The following is a 22,631-nucleotide window of genomic DNA, read 5'->3' as shown; positions in this document are numbered from 1 at the left end:
TTTGCGACGATTCCTACTTGAGTTCTCACAAATGATCCTCGAGGCAATTTTTTTTTGGTATTTTCTTGGGTATTTTAAAAAGAGCCATTAAAGTGATTTCCCTGGCGTCCTTCCAGATATTTTAGTTTGAGATTTCTTCAGCAGTTTCTCCGATGGTTCCTATAACGTTTGCAGTTCAATATTACAATACTATTTGTTCAAAATCTGCTCTAAGAGGTATTGTAATCTGGGGTTAAATTGATCACTTTAAAACAACTTTTGCGGATAACATTAGTTACAATTCAAATATTTCCAAAAGAATTTCTGTAAAATCAGTACCCAGTGGATCTCCATGAAACCATGTGACAGATTTTGTTCAACAAATTTAAACTTTTAGTTAAATTACTTGAAAAATATAAAAATTGAAGTTTTCGCTTTGGGGCGGAATTGATCAGTACACAATCAAGCATCGGATAAAAAGAAAACAAATCATCCTCCTTATTTTGCTCTATGAAAGAAATGTAGATTGAGAAGATTATGTTCAGAATTTCAGCCATTTCCTTTATTAAATTCAAAAGTTACAGCGCTGACAAGCTATCCCGAGCAAAGGCGGATAGCAAAGTGATATCAATTTGATAACAAACTGTGTTATCGGTGTTATCATTTTGTTATTTTTGTTATCATCATCATCATTTTGAAATTGATGATAATCAGATGACATTAAATTTAGTTATCGATAATTTTGGTCAATCGCGATAACATAAAAATACTTAATAATAACAAAATATGTTATCAGTTTCAAAACGCATATTTCAAAACTTTTCTCAAACCCGAATAACGCCGCAAAACTCTCACAACAAGTGAATTTGAAATTAAATCTCCCCCTTAACGCCTAAAGGTAGGCAATTTCCTTGGAAATAAGTAATGTCTGTTACAATAAATGACTTTTTCTGCAAAAATGAACTTCTTTTTAACTTATTCATATTAAAAATAGCTTCAAAACTTTCCAACCAAGGCTCCACAAAAACGAAAAACAAAAAAAAAAAGACGGGAAGTCCTAGTGAAAAATGATAGTCGATTGTTTAGAAACAATGATTTCAGCTCCTTGAGAAATACATTGCAAATTCCTAAAAAAAAATAAGACAAAGCTAACCTTTTTCTAAACATATAAAAGTCTAAACTCATCTCTAGACATCTATGAACTAGATGAGGTAAGTAATTTGAGATCATTGCGACGCTTAGAAGTTCTCGACTTGAAAATTGTATCAAGATTATATCATATTGTGTTATGATAATATAATATTTTCTCTAACTTATTATGCTATAAACTAGATGCAAGATGATGTTAAAATAAGTAAAATTGTAACAAAAAGTGCACTAGTCTAATCAGAATAATAACCTACTTTGTTATGATCAGATCAAAAATATAACAAAATGTGATATGAATGTTAGCTTCAGGATTACTAGTTTCTATCAGAATGTGATACAATTTTGTTAGATTATTGTCCAAATGTCAAAGAATTAGCAAACAGCATTTGAGCTGAGCATATCAGAAAATTCTTCAGATTTCAAGCTTTCAGGAACTTTTTTAAGATTGTTTCTACGATGATCAGAGAAAATTCAATAAATCAGAGAATATTGGGTTGATTTTGAAACTCCATACATCTTGTATGGGGTGAAAAATTGGTCAAAAACTTTAAACCTCATTAACTCGAAAGTGAGTTGTTGTAATTCATAACATAATGTGATATAATTGAGTTTTAATATTTCAAAAACACCAAGGATGTTGAACATGATTATATCACAATGAGTTATAAATATCATGGTTTGTTTTAATTATGCTATATTTTTGTTAGGCTTTTCTAGTCGGGTTCCTGGTATGCAATTACAATGTAGTACCCAAATGATCAATTTGACCCCGGTTTACGGTACGTGAGGAGGTATATTTGTAGCGCCCGCTTAAGCAATGAAAATGCGCCGCTCGCCTAAGAGCTGGCACCGACAATCTAAAACAGATTGGTTCCTGTCCAGTGTCCACTGTCCAGACGTAGTTCTCACTAAATTGAGCCATCTATACATCGCATCTAGTGCCAATCAAACGCAACTGAATGATGTATAATTCAATTAAATTTTCTCCACGCATCGCGTGCCAACTGACACTTTGCAGCTACCTACAATGACAAAAAACGAACTAGGAAAAATCCTCGATAGGCCCAATATTCCAGGATGTGCAGAATACAAAAGAGATATTCAGCGCAGTTGATTTAGAAATGCTAGATGGTCAATGGCGCTGTTGTCACTAAACTGAGTTTGGCCACCATTTCCCATGCGTTTTGGAAAAAGAAAGATATTTAGATTACAAATTTGAAAAAGAAATTATTTAACAAAATATAATGTGTAGAATCTCCAATGCCTTCATTTTCTAAAATACATTTTTTTTCTTGTATTACGGATTGAAATGTTTATGATCTATTCCAGCTGGATTTCCTGCCAAACTCAATGAAAACGTGGATAGACCACATCCTACAAACCGTTAGTCCTTCACGTGACTGTTCTGTCTGATGGATGGCACTCAACCGCCCCCTCGGAACGACTAAATATAGTATAGACCCGATCATTCACCGCCCCGTCGGAGCACGATATGACACTATTCTGAAATAAATGAATTCATCTTCCACAGTCCACAGGAACGATGCAAACAAAGCAATCCTTTCCGGCCGATTATTGCCGCAGAAGGATAGGACTAAACCCATTCAACGGACAAAGCACTGATGAATTGTGACTTCAATCATTCGAACAACCTTACCCACGGGCCACGGTGGACGCGGTGGATGGAGGAACCAAGTCGTGCAGGCTTTGATCACCACCATCAACTATAACAACGCAACGTGACGCGTTACGACGACGACTCACATAGGACGACAATGGCCACGTCGGTTTTGACGTGGTCCCTAGATGCGCCCATCACTCGCCGACGACTATGATGATGATGATGATGATGATGAGGGTGATTGAAAAATGCATCCTTTCCGGGAAAATTTGTTCCGGTTGGATGGTCCGGTCGTCGTCTCTAGCGACTGGCGCGTTTCCGAGAATGGAAGTGGAATAGTTGACGAATAACATTTGAACAGAACCTAAGAAGTAATGGAAGATTCTATCCTTGCTTGTGAAAAATTTATACGGACATACTCTGCACAACTATAGAGGTTAGTACATCAGTAAACTAAAAATTTAATATGAATTTGGTAAAAAATTGTAGGTAATTTGGTAAAAGTGTGGTAAAAATTTGGTAAAATTTGGTAAAAATCTGGAACAAATTTGGTAAAATTTCGGTGAAATTTTGGTGAAATTTTAGTAAAAATTTAGCAATTATTTAACAAAAATTTTAATAATTGAAATTTGGTAAAACTTTGGTGAAATTTTAGAAGAAAATTGGTAAATATTGAGAAAACCTGGCAAAAATTTGGTAAAAACATGGCACAAATTAGGTAAAACTTCGATGGAATTTTGGTAAAAATAATTGGAAATAATTTAGTAAATCTTGTTAAAAATTTGAGAAAAAAGAGGCAAGAATTTGGTAAAAATTTGACGAAAATTTGATAAAAAGTTGGTAAAAAAATGGAACAAATTTGGTTAAACTTTGGTTAAAATTTGGTAAAAAAAATTGGAGATGATAAGTAAAAATTTGAAAAAAACGGTAAAAAGTTGATGATTAACCTGGGCTTGTTAGGGGAATATCTGTAAATAAAAAGAAAATCGCGTTAAGTACTGTTCCTTTGAATTCCACTAAGAATTTGCATCCTTTGACAGATACGTATTTCGACCTCAACTGTAAGGTCGTCTTCAGTGTCTTATACTTGACTCGACTTTTCTTTTTTTATTTGATAAAAAGTTGATAAAAATGTGATAAAAATTTTGTAAAAATTTGTTTAAATTTTGTTAAAAAATTGGTAAAAATTTGGTAAAAGTATTGTGAAATTTTAATAAAAATTTTTCAAGATGCTGGTAAAATTTAAGAAAAAAATGGTAAAAATTAGGAGAAAATTTAAAAAAAATGGAACAAGTTTTTACTTTGGAATATTTTGTATCAAATACATCTTGTTCTGTGCATCTAGGAATTCAGTTCTAAGCATTCTTGAATTAAACTTGCACGCTCTTTGAAAGTTGAGCAAAAATTGCACTAGAAACTTGGTCGTTCTTTATTGAGACAAATGTAGGACACCAAGAGGGGAATAAATTATCAATTAGAAAAAGTGAAAAAAGTGATAAAAAAGTTTCAATTTGCTTTCCAATGCTAATTGACAGAAGTTTACTGCAATGGTGCTATATAGGTACACTGTGATACAAGCTAGTGGGAAAGAATGTGTCTTACCAAAAGGAAATTTCGAGCGATTATTCTGCATAAAAATTCTACAAACAAACTGATTAAAACATATGAAAAGCTGTTCAGCATGATAGCAATCATTTGTTGTCCCATCTCACTGTCCCACATAAAACGTCACATTCCCCTTTTTTTGAGTGTAAACCGTCCAATAAGAAAACTATACTTACAAAGAGGAAAATCGATGCGCCGGGTCCCCGCCGTTCGGTGGCCGCCTTCAGTTTTCCGGCCGTCTCGTGCGACATCAGCGAGTAGACGGCAGTGGCCTCGATCCTGGTCAGATTGTTGAGACAGGCGGAGCACAGCAGCAACGTCTGACAGCAGGTTGTTTTATCGACAATCTCTGTTGGGAAGCGAAAAAAAATAGAGCAATTGAAAACAAGGTTCAGGAAAAAAAGTGGGAAAATCGGTGTGACTGTACTTATTTTGCGAGGGATTTGGACAACGATAAAAGGAGTGACGATAAGTACGTTCGCCTCTTGAAGGATGAAGCATAGGGTTAGTGGTGGGAGGGACAGACGCTCTCAAGTACCAAATGATTAAAATGATAACGATAATGGCGACGAAGGGAAATGAGGCTTGAGTGATAGTCAAAGTAGCAGCTGGGTCTTCTTCCTAAGATGGGAGGGCAATGAAAGAGTCTTTACACTTTGAATTGTAATTATAACGAGCTTTTGGAAAGGAGCACATAAAGAGCCTTTTAATTCACAGTTGAGGCGTTAAGTTCGATCGATGTGCTTTCGGTGGAATGTTTGCACTGAATGGGTCGTAAAAGATTTCAAGCAAAGATAAAGTTATTCTGATGACGGTTGTAAAATTTGAGAGGTCATTTCAAATGACTGTCAGACAATAACCAGGACCATTTGATCTTTCACCGCATTATGGCTTTATGCTTTTCAGTTTTAGCATTCAATTGAACACAATAGAAGCTTAAAATAACCCCAAGCTGCCTCTCGGAAGTTTGAGGAAAACTACTTAGTAACTTGTCGAAAGTTTACCGGAACTTCGTGAAAGTTTGCCGAAAGCTTCTCAGAAGCATGATAAAAGCTTCTCAGAAGCTTGTCGAAAGCTTCTCAGAAGCTTGTTGAAAAACTTCTCAGAAGCTTTTCGAAAGCTTCTCAGAAGCTTGTCGAAAGCTTCTCAGAAGCTTGTCGAAAGCTTCTCAGAAGCTTGTCGAAAGCTTCTCAGAAGCTTGTCGAAAGCTTCTCAGAAGCTTGTCGAAAGCTTCTCAGAAGCTTGTCGAAAGCTTCTCAGAAGCTTGTCGAAAGCTTCTCAGAAGCTTGTCGAAAGCTTCTCAGAAGCTTGTCGAAAGCTTCTCAGAAGCTTGTCGAAAGCTTCTCAGAAGCTTGTCGAAAGCTTCTCAGAAGCTTGTCGAAAGCTTCTCAGAAGCTTGTCGAAAGCTTCTCAGAAGCTTGTCGAAAGCTTCTCAGAAGCTTGTCGAAAGCTTCTCAGAAGCTTGTCGAAAGCTTCTCAGAAGCTTGTCGAAAGCTTCTCAGAAGCTTGTCGAAAGCTTCTCAGAAGCTTGTCGAAAGCTTCTCAGAAGCTTGTCGAAAGCTTCTCAGAAGCTTGTCGAAAGCTTCTCAGAAGCTTGTCGAAAGCTTCTCAGAAGCTTGTCGAAAGCTTCTCAGAAGCTTGTCGAAAGCTTCTCAGAAGCTTGTCGAAAGCTTCTCAGAAGCTTGTCGAAAGCTTCTCAGAAGCTTGTCGAAAGCTTCTCAGAAGCTTGTCGAAAGCTTCTCAGAAGCTTGTCGAAAGCTTCTCAGAAGCTTGTCGAAAGCTTCTCAAAAGCTTGTCAAAAGCTTCTCAGAAGCTTGTCGAAAGTTTCCCAGAAGCTTGTCGAAAGCTTTTCAGAAGCTTGTCGAAAGCTTTTCAGAAGCTTGTCGAAAGCTTCTCAGAAGCTTGTCGAAAGCTTCTCAAAAGCTTGTCGAAAGCTTCTCAGAAGCTTGTCGAAAGCTTCTCAGAAGCTTGTCGAAAGCTTCTCAAAAGCTTGTCGAAAGCTTCTCAGAAGCTTGTCGAAAGCTTCTGAGAAGCTTGTCGAAAGCTTCTGAGAAGCTTGTCGAAAGCTTCTGAGAAGCTTGTCGAAAGCTTCTGAGAAGCTTGTCGAAAGCTTCTCAGAAGCTTGCCGAAAGCTTCTCAGAAGCTTGCCGAAAGCTTCTCAGAAGCTTGTCGAAAGCTTCTCAGAAGCTTGTCGAAAGCTTCTCAGAAGCTTGTCGAAAGCTTCTCAGAAGCTTGTCGAAAGCTTCTCAGAAGCTTGTCGAAAGCTTCTCAGAAGCTTGTCGAAAGCTTCTCAGAAGCTTGTCGAAAGCTTCTCAGAAGCTTGTCGAAAGCTTCTCAGAAGCTTGTCGAAAGCTTCTCAGAAGCTTGTCGAAAGCTTCTCAGAAGCTTGTCGAAAGCTTCTCAGAAGCTTGTCGAAAGCTTCTCAGAAGCTTGTCGAAAGCTTCTCAGAAGCTTGTCGAAAGCTTCTCAGAAGCTTGTCGAAAGCTTCTCAGAAGCTTGTCGAAAGCTTCTCAGAAGCTTGTCGAAAGCTTCTCAGAAGCTTGTCGAAAGCTTCTCAGAAGCTTGTCGAAAGCTTCTCAGAAGCTTGTCGAAAGCTTCTCAGAAGCTTGTCGAAAGCTTCTCAGAAGCTTGTCGAAAGCTTCTCAGAAGCTTGTCGAAAGCTTGTCGAAAGCTTCTCAGAAGCTTGTCGAAAGCTTCTCAGAAGCTTGTCGAAAGCTTCTCAGAAGCTTGTCGAAAGCTTCTCAGAAGCTTGTCGAAAGCTTCTCAGAAGCTTGTCGAAAGCTTCTCAGAAGCTTGTCGAAAGCTTCTCAGAAGCTTGTCGAAAGCTTCTCAGAAGCTTGTCGAAAGCTTCTCAGAAGCTTGTCGAAAGCTTCTCAGAAGCTTGTCGAAAGCTTCTTGAAAGCTTACCGAAAGCTTCTTGAAAACTTACCGAAAGCTTCTTCGAAGCTCACCGAAAGCTTCTTAGAAGCTTGTCGAAAGCTTCTCATTAGCTTGTCGAAAGTTTCTCAGAAGCTTGTAGAAAGCTTCTCAGAAGCTTGTAGAAAGCTTCTCAAGAGCTTGTAGAAAGCTTCTCAGAAGCTTGTGGAAAGCTTCTCAGAAGCTTGTCGAAAGCTTCTCAGAAGCTTGTCGAAAGCTTCTCAGAAGCTTGTCGAAAGCTTCTCAGAAGCTTGCCGAAAGCCTCTCAGATTTATGTTTTGTTTTTATTAATGTGTTTACCGAAAGCTTCTTGCCGAAATTTTCTTAGTGGTTTTTCAAAACCTTTTTAGAAGCGTGTCGAAAATTTGTTAGATTCTCAGAAGCTTGCCGAAAGCTTCTCAGAAGCTGGCCGAAAGCTTCTCAGAAGTTTGTCGAAAACATCTCAAACGGTTTTCGAAAATTTCTTAAACCCTTGTCGAAAGCTTTTCAGAAGCTTGTCAAAAACTTGACAAAAGTTTCTTAGAAGCTTGCTGAAACTTTCGCAGATACTTGCCGAAATCTTCGCAGAAGCTCGCTGAAAGTCTCGTGGAAGCTTGCCAAAAGCTTTCCAGAAAATTATCGAAAACTTGCTTGCCGAAAGCTTCTTAGAAGATTGTCGAAAACTCATCAGTAACTTTCCAAAACCTTCTCAGAAGCTTGCCGAAAACTTGACAAAAGCTTCCCAGAAACTTATCGAAGACTTCTCAGAAGCTTGTCGAAAGCTCCTCGAAAGCTTGCTGAAAGCTTCTCAGAAGTTTGTCGAAAGCTTCTCAGAAGCGTGCCAAAAGCTTCTCGGGAACTTGCCGGAAGCTTCTAAGAAACTTACCAGAAGTTTGCTGAGAGCTTTTGAGAAGCTTGCCGGAAGCTTCTTAGAAGCTTGTCGGAAGCTTCTCGCAAGTTTGCCGCAAGCCTTTCAGAAGGTATGCAAAATATTTCCTGAGTTGTAACAAAAAATCTCTAAGTTTAAAATGTTTGTTAAAAGTTTGTTAGGCTTTAGTAGGAATGTAATTAAAATATTATTGAAGAATTCCCACCAGTAACTCACCTGTGACGGCCTCCACGATCGCGTGCACATGTTGTCTCAATCCGTCTATCCGATGATCTTCGCCATGCCACGGAGCCGTAATCTGCGTCAACACTGACACCGCTTCCCGAAACTCCGGTTCGCTTCTCTCGTTCGACTTCTGATCCGCCAGAATGTCCCTCAGAATCTCCACCCCATCGGCTTTCTCCAACTGCCTGATAGTTTCCGTCGTCGAGCATACAGTGGCCAGCGCTCGCAACGCCAACGCCCGGATCGACGAGAACTTGCACTCGATGCACACGATCAACAAGGCTCGCACAGTCCCATTGGAAATGAATGCATCGTTCAACGACGCCAGCCCTTGGAAGTCCAAATTGGACAACATCGACACGTAGCTTATGTTGGATCTGAGGATCAGGTCACACTTGGAGTCCTCGATCGTGTCCACGATCACCTTCACCAGGTTCTTGAAGATCAGCCTGATCGTGATCAGGAAGTACCGTTTGATGATCTGGACCTCCTCATCCACGGATCGGTAATCGAAGTCCTCTCCGTTGGCCGCAGCGATTCGAAGGTCCGTCGTCATATCGACCAGCGATTGGGTGTTCTCGTAGAACTTTTTGAGGTCTGCCCTTTCCAGCGGGTCCTTGCCGAAGTAGTCGTTGGACTTCTGCTTCTGCACGAACTGGTAGATGTTGGCGGCTAGGCTTTGAACGAGCGGAGCCGCCTTCTGGTAGATCTCCTTCTCGTCGTCTTCATCGTCTTCCTCCTGTTGTTGCTGGTAGCGCTTGATCGAAGCGAACACCTTTTCGACCTTCTCGAACTCCCCCTGCAGGGTGACGACTTTGGACTGGAGATGACGGATTAATTTGACCGCCGTTGCGGAAGTCATTTTCAGGTTACGGGTAGCTTCCACGCTGATGGATTTTGTTTGCAGGATGGACATGACTTCACTTTGGTACGAGAATCGAAGCCCGTCGAGCCAGGATTGGACGGCCGGAGTGTGGCCGTTCAGGAGAGGGTTGTCGTACTCGGTGAAGTTAAGATCGGTTTGATTGGAGAGTCGTTGATTGGTGAGGTCGATGTCGGGTTCTTCGTAGAAGTTGTCAATGAGCTTGGTGGGACGGAACTTGACGGGGGATCGTTGATTCCGGGTGGGAGTTGGAGGAAGTGATCGGTAAAACTTGGGAGGATACATGATTGGAGTGGAGGTTCCGTTGGGATAGAGCTCTGCGTAGGACGGAAGTTCTTTATCTCGGGTGGGAGTTTTGCTATCGGATCGCGGGTTGTTGTTGGGGTCTGGAGATACGTAGCCGAGCAGCACAGTTTCGTTATTATAGGAAGGCGGGGTTATTAGGATACTTTTGGGGGTTTTCAAGGTTGAGATTGTGGTGTCTTCGGAAAGAGTTTGGTTGAGGATGTTCGTAAGTTCACTGCTGTCCAACGAGATCATTTCCTCTTCGGAGTCGCGCAGCTGATGGTTGAGGTTCCTCTTCACTCGACTATATTTCGTAATTACACGACCTCGCTTCAAAGAGCTTCCGCTACTTCGAGTTGGACAATGGCATGACGATGACGACAGTGATGAAGGTCCGGACGAAGAATAGTCTTCCTCCGTGGCGTTGAGCCTTGCACTCAGCTGACTAGCTTCAAGAGGTGATGTGTTATCGAAGTTAAGGCTGTCGATCTTGGAAACAAGATCATCGAATGGAGTTGGAGGTGAAAGTGTCGGTGAATTGGGCTCACTGTAGGATATTCGACGCACGGTGATCTCATCGCGAGCTACTTCCGGTGCAGGTCGTCGAATGACTGTTGGTGGGGTGGAGACTTCACTGGAGATTGAAGGCGATCGCTGGAACAGCTGCTCGTTGATCGTGCGCTTTGGTGTAAGCTTGTCCGGGCTGGACTGGTTTTCGTTGAAGTTCCTACTGTTAGAACTGGTATTGCTGCCATTCGACGGCATGTTTGGAGACAGTTCAGTGTCCGAAAACCCTGAGTCCTGTTGTGAATAATTGAGACTTCAGAACCTAAGAAACATTCAATCAATTTTCAAAACCTTACCTGACTTTTATGACTAGCGGGGCTACCCTGGCGGTTGGATTCATTCCAAACTGTACTGCCAACCCTAATCGATCCGTTACTTCTGCTACTACCACCACTGACATTCGCACCCCCACTATTGATTTGCTTTTCGGGTGTCCTCTGCTCCAGCAGTTCGTCCTCCTCGTCAAAGTCCTGAAACCCACTCGGCACCGAAGGCCTCAACAACGACGACGACGACGTCGGTGGTGGCTGTCTGCCTTCCTGTAGCCGGTTGTAGAGAAAATAATACCCGCTGCCCATGCTCAAGGCTGCTCCCCCGTAGAATGGATTATCCGGAACATTGCCATTGCCATACCAGACTCGGCTCTGGGACCGTTGAAAGTTTGAACGTGACATCTGAAAGAAAGGAGAGTAAGAGAAAAAAAAATCGATCAGTACACATCGTCGCACGGAGGATGCATTTCACGGTCAGCAAACAAGTGCCCAGTGGTATAATCAATCATGGCCCACTTGAGGCCTTCCCGCCGAAAGCCTGGGGCCGTAGCAGCAGAGGCGGAAGGCTGTAAATCGCTTCGATCCAGTTAGAGGCCAAACCGACGATGGCGGCGGCCGAGTGCGTAAAGGAAAAGATGCAAATCCGGTTAAGGGTGTCGTGTTTCCTCTGTTCTTGATAATGACATGTATCCCCTTTCGTATCGATTGCGCACCAGTTGGTCGGTCGGTCAGCTGCCCAGAGCCTGAGGCAACCAACACATGATACAGAATCAATAAAATTAATCACTTTCAATCGGAATGCCGATGGTGAGAATTACAATGATTGCCACGGACGACACTACTCGTTCCACAGTTCAATCGGTCCTTTAATCGGCTCATGGTCATGCAACGTGGGTCCACATGACGGAAATCAGTGGTCCGGATTAGATAAAACAGCCGTTCAGGTAGAAACAGGAATTCTATTTATTGGATGTTTCTGCAGGTGCAGCTCTGTTCCATTCAAATGCAAAATTCTGATGTGAAATTCACACAGATGCTTGATGAGAAGACATTGCTGTGAATCTAGAAAGGTCTAGAATGGATTCATGCATCAGAATGAGCTATTAGAAATGTTTAAGTTTATTCATTTGTTTCATTAAAATAATACATAGTTCAATAGAAAAATCAATCCTTTCAGCTACTATCACCTGAATATTTTTTTTTTGATTTTCAGTCTTTTCAGTTTTAAAAAGCCGCTAGATGTTTTCTTTCTCCAACATTTCGATCCTTGTTGGATCATCTTCAAGTTGTATTTCGAGTGAACCGAACATGATGTATGGAATGTCTTAGGATATTTCTGACAAAGCCGCAGAATTTTCTGGTAGAATCAATGGAGTATTTCTCAATTAACTCTCTGAAATGAGCCTCTGCTAGATTTTAGCTACAATCCTTTGCCTCTTTTCAAACAAAGCAATTGCTAAATTGAAAATAATATTGTGTTCCACCAAAGAATCGAGTTTTCGATTGTTTCCCATCTTGGAAATGTCTATGTCAATCAATTCCTGCAGTAGTTTCATTAGAAATATCTTCAGTAGCTACTCCGGAATCTTTTTCCACAATTCACTTGTGAATCAATTTGAGGCCTTGCGGATAAGGCTTTGGATCGCCAATCTGGACACGCCGGGTTCGGTTCCTGTTCCGATCAGGAACTTGTTTTTTTTTATTTCAATTAATAGCAGTGGAAATGTTTAAGAACATTAAGTTGAAGAGAGGCAGGCCAAATTCCTGTGACAATTGAGAGCCACAAAGAAGAAGAAGAAATTGTGTATCGATTTGTTACTGCTCTTTGAAATATTTGGAAATTCAATCATTTGTAAATTATTTAGATTATTCTTTAAGGTATATCTTCAGCTTTTTTTGGAAACTGTTTAACTAATGGCAGCCTATTTATTGCATCCATAAATAAATAGAAACGCGCCATAGAAAATCAAAAAGCGCTCCATAAAGAATGAACATATGTTCCATGAAAATGTGCAATGTTACCCATAAATAATTGGAAACGTTCCATACTTTATAAAAAATGTACCGGTAAAACATAAAATTGTTTCATTGAAAGTGAAATTTTGCACCAATAAATAATACTGAAATGCTCCATAATAAAATACAATTGCTCCATTTTTCTATGGAGCATTTTTATTTTATTATGGAGCATTTCAGTATTATTTATTGGCGCAAAATTTCACTTTTAATGAGAAAATTTAATGTTTTACCGGTAAATTTTTTTTGTAAAGTATGGAACATTTTCAATTATTTATGGGTATCATTGCACATTTTCATGGAACATATGTTCATTCTTTATGGAGCGCTTTTTGATTTTCTATGGAGCATTTGCAATTTGTTATGGTTGCAATAACCTTTTGCCTTAACTAATAGTACCAGAAATGCTTCCGAAATTTCTTTAAGATATTCTTTTGGCAGTTCTTGCTCAAAATCCTTTCATAATTCTGTATTCAACCATTTCTTTTTGGAATTCCAAAGGCAATTCCTTTGGAAATTTTCAGGCAATTTACTTTCAATCTTTTCGACAATTCGTTTGAAAATTGGTTTTGCAGTTCTTTCCAGAATTGCTTTAGAACTTCCTTCAGCTATAGTGATTGGGTATTCCAGAATTTTTAAGGAAATTGTCTGAACAATTTGCAAAAAAGAGGTTGGAGGAATTAACAAGGTGGGTTCCAAACAATGTTCCAAAGGAGGTCTGGGACAGTTACCTGAAAGTGGTATAAAAAGAATTCCCAAAACAATTGCCGAAGAAATTTCTAAATGAATGGTTCAAAGAATTTACAGAGGAATTGCCAAAGCAGTTACCAAGGGAAATTTTGATTAAAATACGAAAAAAATCATAGAATGTAAATAAACTTGACAAATAAATGCCAAAAGAATGGAGTGGTAAGGACACATCTAATGCATCCAGTGAGATATTTGCTCTTTGAAGGAAGCACGACACTAGACAACGGACTAGCATACAGCATAGCCGAAAACTTTTCCGGACAGCTGCGGCGAGAATCGAACCCGCGATCCTTAGCACGATGTGACTAAATGCATGGTGACACAAGCCACACGACCACGAAGCCACAATGAATTACTGAAGAACTTCACAAATAAATTGTCAAATGGTTTCTCAATGATATTGCAGAAGGAATTAACAAGCACATTACCGCAGAAATTTCCAAGTATATCCAGGAATAAATTGCCAAATAAAATGCAAGAGAATTTCCGAAAGAATGCACCACAATCAAAACTATATATTCAAACCTATTTTCTAGGAAATTTCCAAAGGGGTAGGCATACGAATTTTCAGCACAACTACCAAAGGGTATTCCAAAGAAATTGCCGAAATAATTTCCCTAGAAATTCCCGTTTGAATATCAGTATAAATAACTCAAAGGATTCTCAAATTGACCATCGAAAAAATAGATTTTGAAGGCATTGGGTAACCATGTCAAAAGTTATTATGTTATTTCTAAGGTAAGAGATGAACCAGCATCGGGCTGAAAATATCTCTAGTAAAGACACCTAACCTTACCTTATTTCTGTAAGCTTATTTGCCACTCTTGATTTGGCAGATCTTATCGAAACACTCCGATTTTTTTAAACAGGGATAGAAACATCCAGGTGTTTTCTGCGAGGTCCAGAGGAATGGTTAAAATAAACTGGAACTTCTTTATATGCCATGGGCTGGAGGTGCATAAATAAAAAGATGTACAAAAAAGGGAATGTTATACATAAATTAAATCAGAGCAAAGTTCACGGCTTTAATGAAAAGATTCAGTTCGCAAGAACAAATCTTGCTCCTTGGCCTCTAAAATGGGTCCAAGGAAGTTCCCATAGAGCCCAAAACAGGGCGTTGTGTGAGGTAGTTTCTGGAACCTTTTAATGGCATTCCATGTGGATTCAGGGGCATTTCAAATAGACTATGGGGATTTCAAGGGCGTTTCAATGAAATTATGGAGGTTTTAGGGGATTTTCAAAGTATTTCAGGACCTCCTGAAACCCCCTGAAACTTTTTGAAGCTCTCCTGTTACGTCCGGAGATCACCTGAAATACTCCTGAAACCTTCAGTTGGGGGATCCCCTGAAACGCCCCTAAAACGCGCCAGATACCTCTTGGGACCCCCTAAAACGCCCTGAGACCCTCTAGAACGCATACGAAACTCCTTGAAACGCCCCTGAGAGCCCCTGGCACCCCACTGAGACATTTTGGGACTCCATTAAAACCCTCTGGAACACCCCTGAAACCACGTGGGACCCTTTGAAACGCCAATGAGACCTCCTTCGACCCCCAAAAATGCCCCGTAGACTCCCAGAAGTGCCTCTAAGACCCCATGGGACCCTCACGCAATTTCCCTTTACTCAACCTAATAAAAGCAATCTCGGCAAGCCTCGATGGATAAATGTACGACTTATGCTGAAAAACAACGTTTTGCACCTCGTTATATAAATAACTATTAATAAGTGCAAGTTGTGTCAGGGTCTCTGGTGCGTCACATGGGGTCCGAGAGAATTTTTGGGCGGTTTCAGAGGCACTTTAGGATGTTACAGAGGATTTCGAAGGATTTCAAAGGCATGACATGGGGTCCGAGGGTGTTTTAGGGGGTGTTCTGAGGAATTTACAGGATTTTCAGAGTTCCAATCTCAAAACCCCTGAAATGCTCTTTGATTGAAGGATAGCATAGCATAGCATAGCATGAATACTTGCACAAATCTTGGATGGAGTTGCAAAGTTGAATATATCCATTGACATTGCTGATGTCGCTACTATCTACAATGTCATAGACCCACTCAGCTCCACACACCTGGCCAAGTCCTTGCAAGCATTTATAAATCCTTTCATCAACTTAGAAAGAGCCCAGAACTGAAGCAGCTTCCAATAGATGAAAGGATGTTGAAAATAGCGAATTTTCAACTTATATGTAGTTATATAACAAATTATATATAGATGTATATATACTGAAGTAGAATGAATCATAAATAAATAATATTGGAAAGATCTCACCAATTTTGCGTGGTTTTTGTCGTCCAATGCCGATCATCTTGGAAGCAATATTTTCTGATTTGCCTCATTTTTTCTCCGAGTGAGAGGCAATCCATTTGACACATGAACAGCAACACACATAATTTTCACTGATTTTCTTCATTCGAGCATGAAATGCGCTCATCAAATGCGATGCAAATAATCAGGCTCAACGATAGAGCATTTCTTTTTACAAGAAAAATTGGTAAAGAGGACGTCCGAATTAAAAAAATTCAAAGTATCATCAAAGCAAGCGATGATGCATTTCACAGAAATATCACGATTGAACAGTGAAAATACACAAATATACAAATATAACTTAAACTAATTCTACACTTCAAGAAATTTGGTTTTTCACGATCTAAGCACATTAGCGCCAGCGCTTCTGCTGCCATAGTAGCATGGTTTGTCCAACACAGATTTTTCTTCTTATCCCGTTTCCCACACCCACGCCAACCAACAGAATCGGGACGCGGATGGTTTCTCGTCGTCGGCGCAACTGATTTGCAATCTGGATGATATGACTCGCGTTTCTTGCACCGGAAAACTTCACTCTACAACGAACAGTTTTTATTTATTTATTTTCGAATCCAGTTGCATTGGTGAATTTTTGGAATCACTTTGCACGTCTTTTTTTCCTTCCATGTTTAAACTTTTAGCCGCTTACGACCGATTTATTTCTAAACGGTGAGGAGCACGACAAAAAACACAGCCCGTAAAACTTTTGCGTCCGTCTTCGCGCGCGGCACACTACGATCTTCAAATGCTCTTTGATTGAAGGATGTTCTTAAAACTCCCCTGATACGACCCGTACCTTAAATACATCAAAACGCCCCTGAAACCTTCTTAATTTCATTGAAAAGCTCTTTAAATCGTCATAATCAAATGTAAATCCCGCGGAACGCCTTTAATAGGCTCCCAAAACTCCCGTTTAACTCTATGCTATCATACGCTCCTAAAATCCCAAGGAACGCTCTTAAAATGTTCCTTGAACCCCTGAAATCAGGATTTTTCCAAAAATGTAAAAAAATCGAAAGATAGTGGGGTAAAACGAGCCAGATAACTGATTTCCAGCATCGTGCGGCGAATGACACCATCCTTATCTGAAACTGTAGAGATTTTTACAGTTTGTGTCAAAAATTCATTAGAATCTATTCGCGTTTTCTACCTATTTTTTCCCATTGTGCAACGGCTTAATGTCTGCTTAAAGAAATTAGTGTCGTGATTGAATTACTCCACGCGTTTCAACAGTAACGTTTTTGCATTTCCATCTGAAGCTACTGTTCTGAGCAACTTTGCCGAACATGGTGTTCCAGAACACGAGATATACGACGTTCAGACTGAACTGGAAGCTCATAGGAACACTAGCGCCACGCAGTGGGTGATTTTCGAACTAACTTGTTTTCTATGTGAAAGCTCTTAGTCTTCTGAGCAACTTTGCCGAAGACAGTATCCTTCTAAGTGGTCCAGTACGTGAGATAAAGGGTGATACGGTCAAAATTTGGTCACACAATTTTTTTCATAACTTAAGACTGCGTACACCAAAACAGCTGATTTTTGGACCAGTAATGCTACATTATATGTAGCTTATACCATAAAATTTTCATCAAAATCGATTGAGTATTGGTTGATATATAGATAAAACCAGTGACGACAATTCTCAAATTACGGTCGTCTACACCGACGCCCAGCGGCGCCAGCGTCGTTGATTTGTTTTTGTTTTGATAGTCGTCTTGACAACCCGAGCGGCATTCTCAGAAATGTATGCTTTCGAAATTCTTTTGACCGCTGTCTGCTGAACTTCAACCACCTACTGATACTCAAAGTCAGTATTTTCAATCTCAACTGATTCGTTTTAATTGAGCACGATGCAGAAGCAAAAAATGCGGTTGTACTCACCAAAAGTAACTATAATGCATTTAATTAAGGTAACATATCGGTTTTTGCATACCTAAAACCATAATAAATCAATTCTAAATTGAAATATTCATATTCGAGTTCATCGAGCTGAAGTTCAGTTGAACTGAACTTCAACTACAGCGGATGACACCATAAGTCGCCGCTTTCATTGTCTCGTCTCTTCTTTGTCATGTTCATTCTCGGCCTCGTGTCTATGGGTAACAGTGTTTGTTTATTTGTGTTCGTTTTCGCACAAATTGAACATCGTTGTGCTGATTTTTTTCGACACTGGATAAAACCATCGACCTACCTTTTTAAAATTTTGTACAAAGGTGCTCCATAGTAAATTTTCGGAAATTTAAAGTCAGTAAAGCACAATTTTGATTATAGAACTACCAATACTGCTCCGATTTTTATCAAAATTTTACAGTATAGTACTATTATGAAAATATGTTCTTAGTAAAATTTTGAGCCATTTTGTATGAATACTTTCATAGTTGTAGCAGTTTGAATATGAAAAAACTGACCGGGTGCCACTGGATCAAATTGAATGAAATTTTCACACAACATTTTGATATGCTTACTTCACACACAGAAAAATTTTCATTGAAATCGGTTAAGTATCTCTGGCTCTATAAATAAAACAGTAAAAATGTGTGAATCCTCTTTGCACAAAATTTTAAAATTGCAGATCTCAGGGTTCAACAATATCTCCGCAAATACTAGACCTATTTTGATGAAAATTTTATGGTACAAGCTACATATAATGTACCATTACTGATCCAAAAATCAGCTGTTTTGGTGTACGCAATCTAAAGTTATGAAAAAAATTGTGTAACCAAAATTTGACTTGACTTGACAAAATTTGACAAAATTTGACCACCTTAAAAAATATAACTTTGTACCGTCTGGATCAAATTGAATGAAATTTTTACACAACATTTTGATATGCTTACTTTACATACAGAAAAATTTTCATTGAAATTGGTTCAGTATTTCGGGCTCTATAAATAAAAGAGTAAAAATATGTTCTTATTTTTTAATCCTCTTTGTACAAAATTTTTAAATTGCAGTTTTCATGATTCACAATATCTCCGCAAATACTAAACCGATTTTGATGAAAATTTTATGGTATAAGCTACATATAATGTACCATTACTGGTCCAAAAATTAGCTGTTTTGGTGTACGCAGTCTCAAGTTATAAAACAAATTGTGAGACCAAATTTTGACCGTATCACCCTTTATTCCACAACTACAGGCAAAATTTAGTGCTACCCCACATGTCCGATATGGTCCCGGAACCACTATTTCTACATATCAATACATTCTTGACGAAATTAACTATCAAATAAGACTTTGGTGATTTGAATTGGTGAAAAAATCATCATTCTATAAGAGTTTGATTTTCTGGGTCATAATAACCCAAATGCATTATTCGTAACTTTTTTTAATGCCCGAAGAAGATTAATCTACGGAAAAATAACGAAATATTGCCACTTTGATGTTGTTATGAGCATTTTATTCGTTTTTATCTGAAAGAACATTGTGTTCCTAATGTTGCGGTATTTGTTGTTATTGTTGCGGTATCCCATTGAAGTCATATGGGATACCGCAACATTAGGAACACAGCAGCAAACACATTATGGATTTTTGTTTTTAAATAGGCTTTTGGGCAAATCTTAAGCAAACAAATGGTGCAATCTCATAATTTAAGCACCATACATCTATTAAAATACCGTTTGGTAACATTTCAGTCGAAAAAGTGCTCAATTGCCATTACCGCAACATTAGGTACTACCACAACGATGGGAACAGTTACCCTAGTTGAACATTTTTTGAGAAGTGAAAATTTTGCCTGTTCCGATCATTTTGTCTATCCCCTGTATCTTCGGACATATAGGCCTATTTTGTTTGCAACTAATAGACTTCTCCAGTTCGAGTGCTCAACTAATTGAGACAAAAATTGGTTTTATGGTGTTTTATAACATTTTTTCACAGTTTTTTAGTCACTTTATATAAAATAAACCATGTATCATCTCATAAAATCAGCGCCAGCGGTCCTTTACGGTCACGAGACAAAGGCCATGCTCCAGAAGGAGCTCCAAACAATTGGAGTTTTCAAGCGACGCGGGCTTAGAACAACTTTCGGCAATGGCGTGCCGGTGAACGCTGTGTTGCAACGGAGAATTAATTATGTTGCACTCAACATCGAATCCACCATCCAAATGGTGGTCAATGCCAGAAGGATGAGGTGAACAGAGCATGTTGCGAGAATGCCGAACAGACACCTTGCAAACCGGTTAGCACAAGATTCCGTGCAACACTGAAGGGTGGACCTTGTAGAATGTGATATGGCGATGTTTTTCAATACAGCCTCAAAAAATCCTAGAGCAAAATCCATCATGTTTTAGCACTAAAAAGAATTCACTGAGCATCAAGTGCTATGGACAGCACAAATCGAATCCTTCTTATATGAAAAACAGTCTTGTTTGTACCGACAAATCAAGTATGGGTATGACCACCAGACAAAACAATCTCCATCAACTGTCGTCAACTGTGTTTGCATGGTTTCATCGGTGCAGCTTGTTGCTTTGAACTTGGAGGACATACAAAAAGCAACAGGCAACATTTGTCTCCCTTCATATGCGAATACGGACCACGACGACGACGGTGCGCAAATATTGGCTCATTCGTTGTACCCATGTACAAACATCTCGAAAGGCTTCCATTTTGGCCCTCAAGTTCAGCTAGCTTTTTGGCGCGCGCGTTTGGTTGGACACGGAAACTAAAGCAACCTCTGGACTGCGACGACCAGTGCAGTGCAGTGGGTTTTTCCACTGGTGTTTGAAAGTTTACCTTTCCAGGGAATCTGCGACTATGCTTTTCTAGCAGCACTCCTGGAAAGGCAGTGATGTTTTAGAACGTCGTCAGGACTTGTTTACAGTTCCCTACGAAATTTCCAGCGAATCCAGAAATGATGACGTTCACCGCAACAAGGGACTGACTGCGCCAAAGTTTGCCTGGATTTGGATTTGTGAACCCAGGAAAAGTTTACAATTTATCGGTTTTGTTGTTTGCGCTGAATACATATGTAAGCTGCTTGCTGCCTCGGTGGTGCGGGAGGGCCACATGTGTACCCTTTGTGACCACAACATGAGGCCGGAAAGGGAAATAGTTTGACGTGACTTTTCGTTTCATGGTCAGCTTCCGGAAAGTGTGGATCGAGCCCCTGCAGGGCATTCCAAACAGGAAATTCACTATTGAGTTTGATGGGATTTTCTCGGATTATGGGGAGTTTGCAAATTAACCTTTTTCCAGGTGACAAATTGCTGTCTGGAGTTCTGGAATTTAAATTTTCCCTTTTGAAGACAAAGTTTAAGATGAGAAAGGGAAAGTGAAGTGATAGATTGATACATCATTTATCATCTGACATCATTGAGACAATGACATTGTCATTTGAACAAAGATAGAAAGGAACAAAGATTATACATCTGAGCTGACCACCCAACATTCCAATAGCATCAAAGTTCACAGCATTATGTACCCGGAAGACCATGCGATGCCAGCGAACACGTGTTTCACTTAGAAGCGGGTGGAAAATGCACTCTCGTCTCGAACAAGTAGTTATTAAACAGCAGTTGTTGCAAATTTCTTTTGTCGCCATACTAGGGCATTCCTTATGGGTTTGCGATTACTCATTCAGTTTAGCATCTGAGCGTGGAGCAACCTCGAATCGAGTGTGCTTCTGCTGCCTGGTTATAATTCCCGCCAGTTGTTCAATGTTCGTTTACGTTCCTGTTGATATTTAGCTTCGTACGATGAATGGGCGAGTGTTGTTTTCTGCTTGGATGGAGCGGTGAATGAATGACTAAGTTTGGTCTATATGTCGCGTAAATTGCACAACGATGTGCTGGTGATTCATAAACAGTTTCTGAATTGAGAATATGTTGGTGTGGACTACTGGTAGTAATGTTTTGTTTACGTGAGGCACTGGATGTCAATAGTTTCAATTCATCATCCTAACGAGCCTGGTATGAACCTTCTGTTGGTCTGTTGTTTAAATATGCATTTCGAACGAGCTGTAAGCAGATAAAAGCGTTTTAAAGCTACTGAGTTGAACCATATGCTTGAAAGCTAGTGTAATCAAACTATAAACAATTATAGAATTCTCAATTAAAAAAGTTCCTACTGCTAATGCGATTGTACAAATAAACTATCTGCTTTTCAATATTTTTTTATAAATCATTTCTCAATCACATGCTTTAGTTTTTCAAAGATTAAAATAACATAACTCTTCTGCAAAACAATTTAATCTGTAGGCTACGCCCAACTAACAATCACTTATTTAACAGGCACCGTTATGACGAATTAATTCAGCATAATGTTGAATAATATTTGAATTGTTTTCACGTACAGCCTATGTTCGGGTTTTGTTCACACAAATTTGGAGAAGTTATAAAGCATCATGTTGTGCACCAACTTAATTTTTGGTTGTTCAAAGCGTTTTACAAATGTACAGGAAAGTTGTTATTAAGCTTTGGCAAAAATGACTAAAAATAAATAAAATGCAAAAAAGTTGAATTCTAACGGGAGTAATTATTTGCTCTCATGTTGAGAACACCTATTATGAAATAAGAAGTACATATAAAAATTACCCGAATCCGGATTAGAACTCGATACCTGTCGATTGCCAGCCGCATGCCTTCCTATTTGTGCAATCCTAGAGATGGTGAGATGCAGTACCCAAAGCAAAACATAATCTTCCCATGAATCAATAATGATCACTCCTGAACTTGTGTTCAGCAGAGGTGAACATGCACAGCACGTTGTAATCAACTGAACAACGCCTTATACTTCAACAGCTGTTCAGCCCAAAACACGTGTTTTCCATTCTGATTTCGCTGTAAGTATTTTTATCGCACGGTGAGAAATCTTGTATCGAATGCGGCCAAAAAATGTTGGTACTTATTGAAGATATTGTTTCCAGACGTACTAATTGCGATATGAATATGCTTTTATTTTTATTATTAAATATCGATCTTTAAAAATGTATGACAATGTGGTGCGGTATGGTCTTGGACATGGTGCATTCACAGCATCTTCTTCTTCTTCTTTATGGCTCTACGTCCCCACTGGGACTTGGCCTGCCTCGCTTCAACTTAGTGTGCTTTACGCACTTCCACAGTTATTAATTGAAGGGTTTTATTTGCCTGCCATTGCATGAATTTGTATAATGTGTGCCAAGTACAATGATACACTATGCCCAGGGAGTCGAGAAAATTTTCCCGACTGGAACGGGAATCGAACCCGTC

At 39.5% G+C, this 22,631-nt stretch overlaps 1 protein-coding gene across 11 annotated transcripts in view; it reads right to left on the bottom strand.

Annotated features, from left to right (window-relative positions):
- Nucleotides 1–22,631, bottom strand: part of LOC109419739 (uncharacterized) — a 211,168-nt gene that overhangs the window by 14,919 nt on the left and 173,618 nt on the right. For all 11 annotated transcript variants that reach the window (XM_029852727.2, XM_029852729.2, XM_029852730.2 and 8 more), the window contains 3 exons: nucleotides 10,395–10,772; nucleotides 8,355–10,332; nucleotides 4,531–4,703 (listed from right to left, as the gene is read on the bottom strand). In XM_029852727.2, the coding sequence (XP_029708587.1) occupies nucleotides 4,531–4,703; nucleotides 8,355–10,332; nucleotides 10,395–10,772 (2,529 nt within the window). The remainder of the gene's footprint in view (nucleotides 1–4,530; nucleotides 4,704–8,354; nucleotides 10,333–10,394; nucleotides 10,773–22,631) is intronic.

The sequence above is a fragment of the Aedes albopictus genome, chromosome 2 (assembly GCF_035046485.1).
Source record: "Aedes albopictus strain Foshan chromosome 2, AalbF5, whole genome shotgun sequence".
NCBI lineage: Eukaryota > Metazoa > Arthropoda > Insecta > Diptera > Culicidae > Aedes > Aedes albopictus.
Note: the sequence above shows the minus strand (reverse complement) of the source record. Positions and strands in the feature narration are given on the sequence as shown.